The 5,276-nt window shown below is 35.2% G+C and overlaps 2 protein-coding genes across 3 annotated transcripts in view; both read left to right on the top strand.

Moving 5' to 3' along the window:
* Positions 1–627: 627 nt before the first annotated feature.
* LOC107665935 (ladderlectin-like) lies at positions 628–2,087 on the top strand (the record flags this gene model as incomplete). Its single annotated transcript, XM_016456997.1, is given in 5 exon segments — positions 628–706; positions 1,157–1,221; positions 1,223–1,289; positions 1,605–1,716; positions 1,892–2,087. Coding segments are annotated over 5 exon segments (403 nt in total), but the record flags the coding sequence as incomplete, so codon positions are not given.
* Positions 2,088–3,652: 1,565 nt separating this feature from the next.
* LOC107665973 (tripartite motif-containing protein 2-like) overlaps positions 3,653–5,276 on the top strand; it is a 12,464-nt gene continuing 10,840 nt past the window's right edge. For both annotated transcript variants that reach the window (XM_016457063.1, XM_016457061.1), the window contains exon 1: positions 3,653–3,778. The gene's annotated coding sequence lies outside the window, so the exon portion shown is untranslated. The remainder of the gene's footprint in view (positions 3,779–5,276) is intronic.

Genomic DNA, 5,276 nt, shown 5'->3' with positions numbered 1-5,276 from the left:
ATTTGAACACCATTTTGGTTATTACCATACAAAACTTGAATTGAACATGCACAATTAATATTTAATTGAACCATCTTGAGTTAAGTGTGTGGGGGTTTTTTTTGTAAATTTTTTTTTTAATATAAATTAGGTTGCATAGACTTTTCACATCACATTTTCAGCAGGTAAAATGGAAGTAAACCTCACTGTTTTATTTGCCATTTCATAAGACCATTTTCTGAAATATGCCATCAGATAAATTGGTGTTCATGTCTATTAAAACAAAATCCTTAGTTTCAATGAATCACTTTACAGTGATTTATGTTAATTTGCTTTTTTCAAATGGCAGTAATCCACTAAATGTTGCACTGAAATTCACATGCAACATCATAAATGAGGATGTTCAGGATCAGGTCTTGTTTACGGAATAAGGACTGACAGATTGAAAAGTTTTCATTGGTGTTGAACCAGCTGCACACATTTGTGACTGAGCAACTGGGTATAAATAAAGCTGATTTCAAGCAATGATCTGAGTATAATGCGTATTACAGCTTGCTTAGTTGAATTTTGGTTCACTTGGTATGATTTTTTTTTTTTTTTTTTTTTTTTTTTTTTTTTTTTTGCAGGATCTTCCGGCTTTGGTTGAAGATGCCCCAAGGGCTGGGAGAAATTTGGAACACAATGCTTTAAATATTTCAGCGACTTAAAACCGTGGGCTGAAGCAGAGGTAAGTTTGTGTTCTCTGTAATATGGATACAGTTGTGGTCAATTTTTACATTTTGCAGTATCTGCAAAGTGTGTGGTTTTCCTTATAATTATATATGTATGTTATATACACACACGTACAATTATATGTATGTGTGTGTGTATATGTGTGTGATAATCCACAGCTGTTTTTTGTTTTGTGATGGTGTTCATGAGTCCCTTGTTTGTCCTGAACGGTTAAACTGCCCGCTGTTCTTCAGAAAAATCCTTCAGGTCCCACCAATTCTTTAGTTTTCCAGCACATTTTGCATATTTGGATCCCTTTCCAACAGTGACTATGATTTGAGATCCATCTTTTCACACTGAGGACAGCTGAGGGACTTGCATGCAACTTCTACAAAAAGTTCAAACGCTCACTGATGCTCCAGAAGGAAATGCAATGCATTAACACCCAAACTCTTTATCCTCACAGAAACAATGTCTTAACCTCGGAGGAAACCTTGCATCGATCCACTGTCAACTCACTCACAATTTCCTAAAAACTCGTGACAAAACATGGTAATGGCAACTCCCGTACCTGGATTGGTGCTCATGATGCAATTAAGGTAGCTGATTTTTAATTTCCCTTCAAATATCAGTCCAACCAGTGTCCGATGTAAAATTTAAATTAATGGAATTAAATGAACCGCACATGTTGTTGAAATTTTAAATATTGTTGGCTTTTGTCAGAGATATATTGCTTGTGATTTTTCTAATTGTGTAAAGGTTGGTTTGCACTGCCCCAACAAACACCAGTAGCAGCTTCACACTAAAAATGAAATGTGTATTTAAACACAGCCTACCAGTTAAAGATAAAAAGGAAAATAAAATTTGAAGCATCAGCATGTGGAAACGGCAACAAGTTTGTTGATGTTCTTTAGGATGATGTCTGGTTTTGGAGTGACGGCTCAGAGTTTGAGTACAGTGACTGGCATACTGGTGAACCAAATAATGGAGGAGGAAATGAACATTGTGTGGAAATGGGCTATGGAGGTAATATATATTTGTCCATATCTAAAGATATTTAACTATTTTATGTAGTATTGAACACGAACCGTAAAGGTGGTTTCAATCTTGCACATTTTATTACACTTTATATTTATGGCTTTCTGTTTGCACTAAAGCATATTTGACTATTCATTTGAATAACTTATCTGAATTTCCACAGGTGAGAAACACTGGAATGACGCGCACTGCGATACTCTTCTCAATTTCATCTGTTACAGAACAACTAGAATTAATTTATAATCCTAATTGATAAACTAATATCTTGTCTGTCCATCACTGATTTCTAAAGTCTCCAAATTTCTGGTTGTAACATGCTTTGCTTTTGAATTTTAATGCTGATCTTCTCAACTTAAAAAAATAAAAAAAAATAAAATTTAAACTACAAATATACATCTTTGTTTGTTGCCATGAATCACTCTCTTTGAGGGTAATCTGGTCTTGCATGGCTAGAATTTGTCACTGGTTTGTTTTATACGGCAGTGCCTTATTGTTTATGCTGTGAATGATCAAAATAAAATAAAAATTTATGTTCACTAATGCACTGTTTTTGTGACCTCGGAGGCTTTTGTTTCGTTTTATTCACTTGGGTGTGTTTCTACATCTGTGCATTGTCCAGCAGTTGTAATGATACTGAGACGTGTTGAGTGAGAGTACCAGGCTGTTCCACTCATGTTTTCCAACTCAGACAGCATTCAAAAGTGCCTCAATGGTTTGTTTTGACTGAAAATCAAATGTAGGCCTGTTTGCCAAGACATTGGCAACATGTATGCAATGGCCTAAACATTGTCAAAAAAAAAAGTTTGCATTATGTATGATTTTCCTGCCTTCCATGCATTGGATTTTAAGTATCTTTGCTCTAAAAGTTTTTTTTTTTTTTTTTCTTCTGTCGAAATAAATGGTGAATAATTTATAGGTGAATATTGACTAGTGCCATCAATTCCTCAAGATACAAAATATTAAAGAAATATACTACCGGTAATATAAATTTTCACTTTACTTTTTAGTCATTCAGAAGACTTTCATCCAAAGTGACTTCCAAATAAGAAAAAATAATGAAGCTAAAACTCTATAAATACTATATATATATATATATATATATATATATACACACACACACTTACTAAAATAAATTTAAAAATGACAAATGCATCCAATTCAAAACTAAACATTTAAATGAAAACAAAAAAATAAAGCTAAAAACAATTCAAAATATTAAAAGAACAAAAGGTAGGGGTATAATAACGATTCTAACGTAACACCAAAAAACAACTACATGTGTATGTACAGCCACACACATATACATATATAAATACATTCAATATATTTCATTTCCATTTTGTATGTTGAAGTACTGAAGTAACTCAAATTAAATAAAACAAACTTAATAAAAAACCTATATAGATGCAATAAAAAAACTAAAAAAAATGGCATTACAACTGTAACTAAAATAGATAACTAATACAAATCAAACTACATTAGTTTCAGTAATCCTAAAAAAAATAACACTGAGCCAAACACACATGCTAAAATAACAACTTACTGACACATAGTAAGAAATGGTTATAAAAAAACTGAAACGGAAGTGAAACAAGTAGTAGGAAAGAGGAGAAATAAAAAGCGATACTTATTCTTTGCCGGTGTCCCTGCTCGGTTTGTAAATAAATTTTTATTGATACAATACATTCCTTAAATAGTACTTAAAGCCTAGGGTTAATCATGTTTTTGGTGTAAGAGTCAGACACCGGAAAAAAAATCTAGTGAGAGGGAGAGCACGAAGATTGTTTGCTTCAGTCAGTGAATCTGTGCCTCCTGTTCTGTGATTGGCTACAGCACCGCGCCTGGCTCCTCCCTTACGGTAAACTGGTGTGAGTTGCTTATGTTGCTGTAGTGTGCAGCGAGAGGGGAGTAACAGAAACGAAAAGAGACGGTGCAAAACAGCCCCCCTCTCCACCCCCTCCTCTACGGGAAAGGTGTCTCAGGCTGATGAGTAAGACGAGAAGCTCCTGTTTCGCTGGTGCATCTGAAGCTACGCAGCTATGGAGGAAAGGTAAGAGCCGAAGTCCAGACAGACACACGGAGAATAGCACAGAAAGGGAGGCTAGCTGTTTTGCAGTCAGGGAATTATGCAGCAGCATCTGCGATACACCAACGCACCATGTTTCCATGGGAAGCAAGAACGGGGGTGGGGTGGAAGGAGAGGAGGAGGAGAGGAGATGGATGCTCGGCTCACATATACACTGTGATGGAAGATATTACTGTTGCGTTCGCAGGCTTGGTTCTTTAGATCAAGTGGTTTTGATGCATGTAATGCATGAAGCCTGAACTAAACCTTCATTGTTTTATTGAAGACTGCATATGACTCATGCAATCATACAATATCAGGTATTTTTAAGAACGAAAGTGAATGTTGCATCTTTCTGATAGGCCTCGTGTATAGCAAAAATGCTACTTGTTTGTTTTTGTAGCTCTGCACCTAATCTAATATTCTGTTGATTTTAATTGGTCAGGCTTTCAAATATACTTGCAGCTTTTTAGCATGATGTCAATATGCTGTGCTCCTTGGCCTAAATTCAATCAATCTGACATGCAAAAACAGGAAACAAGACATTTTTTATTTGCACTGAAATTTGCTTCACAATCTGTATTCCACAGTATTTTGTAGTAGCATACTTAGAAATATACAGTAAATGATACACAAATGTACAGTAGGAATATAAAAAAAAAATACTTAGTAAAATATAAAATACTTATTTTAAGTATAAAATATGTATGTACTATGACATATATCTGCTTAAACCAATTAATTGGTTTTATGCAGAAGTAATTATGATTCCGTCTCTCAGAAAAGTAAAGTACCAATATGTGATTGAAATAGGAGACACTTTCCATAATGGAAAGTTTATTTTTTTTCTTTTTGAAGCAATAGAGGCACAAATCCAAACATAAGTATGATGGACCTCTTCCTACCTTTACCATCTTATTAAAGGGGTCATATGATGCGATTTCAAGTTTTCCTTTCTCTTTGGAGTGTTACAAGCTGATTGTGCATAGATAAGATCCCTGAAGTTGCAAAGACTAAAGTCTCAAAACCAAAGAGATATTCTTTATCAAAGTTAAGACTCTGCCACGCCCCCCTAAAACGGCTCATTCTAACACGCCCCCACATATCTACCTCACTATGTGGAAATATTTGCATAATGCGCCCAAATGTGCACACAAAGAAAGAAGGCGTGGTTTCAGTAACCGCAGTTAGTGTTGATGCAGCCATGTCAGGGAGACGCTGTGTGTTTCTAGGTGAAAGCAAAAGCACTTTATTTGGCCTTCCGAAAGTAGATGCATTTAGGAATCTTTAAGATTACTTACAACAGAACAGCAATGCATTTTATGGACGACCGTTTCGTGAAACTAGGAGAGGAGGTAATTCTGACTTTACTATGACAATCTGGCGCTTCTGAATAAGCTACTGTTTTGTTATTAGTTTAAGTATTTGCTAATGACTGTTCAAGTGCGGAGTTTTGCGCATCATGTGTGTGTGCGTGTGTGTG

Source organism: Sinocyclocheilus anshuiensis, unplaced genomic scaffold, assembly GCF_001515605.1.
Source record: "Sinocyclocheilus anshuiensis isolate Anshui unplaced genomic scaffold, SAMN03320099.WGS_v1.1 scaffold775, whole genome shotgun sequence".
In the NCBI taxonomy this organism is placed as follows: Eukaryota; Metazoa; Chordata; class Actinopteri; order Cypriniformes; family Cyprinidae; genus Sinocyclocheilus; species Sinocyclocheilus anshuiensis.
Note: the sequence above shows the minus strand (reverse complement) of the source record. Positions and strands in the feature narration are given on the sequence as shown.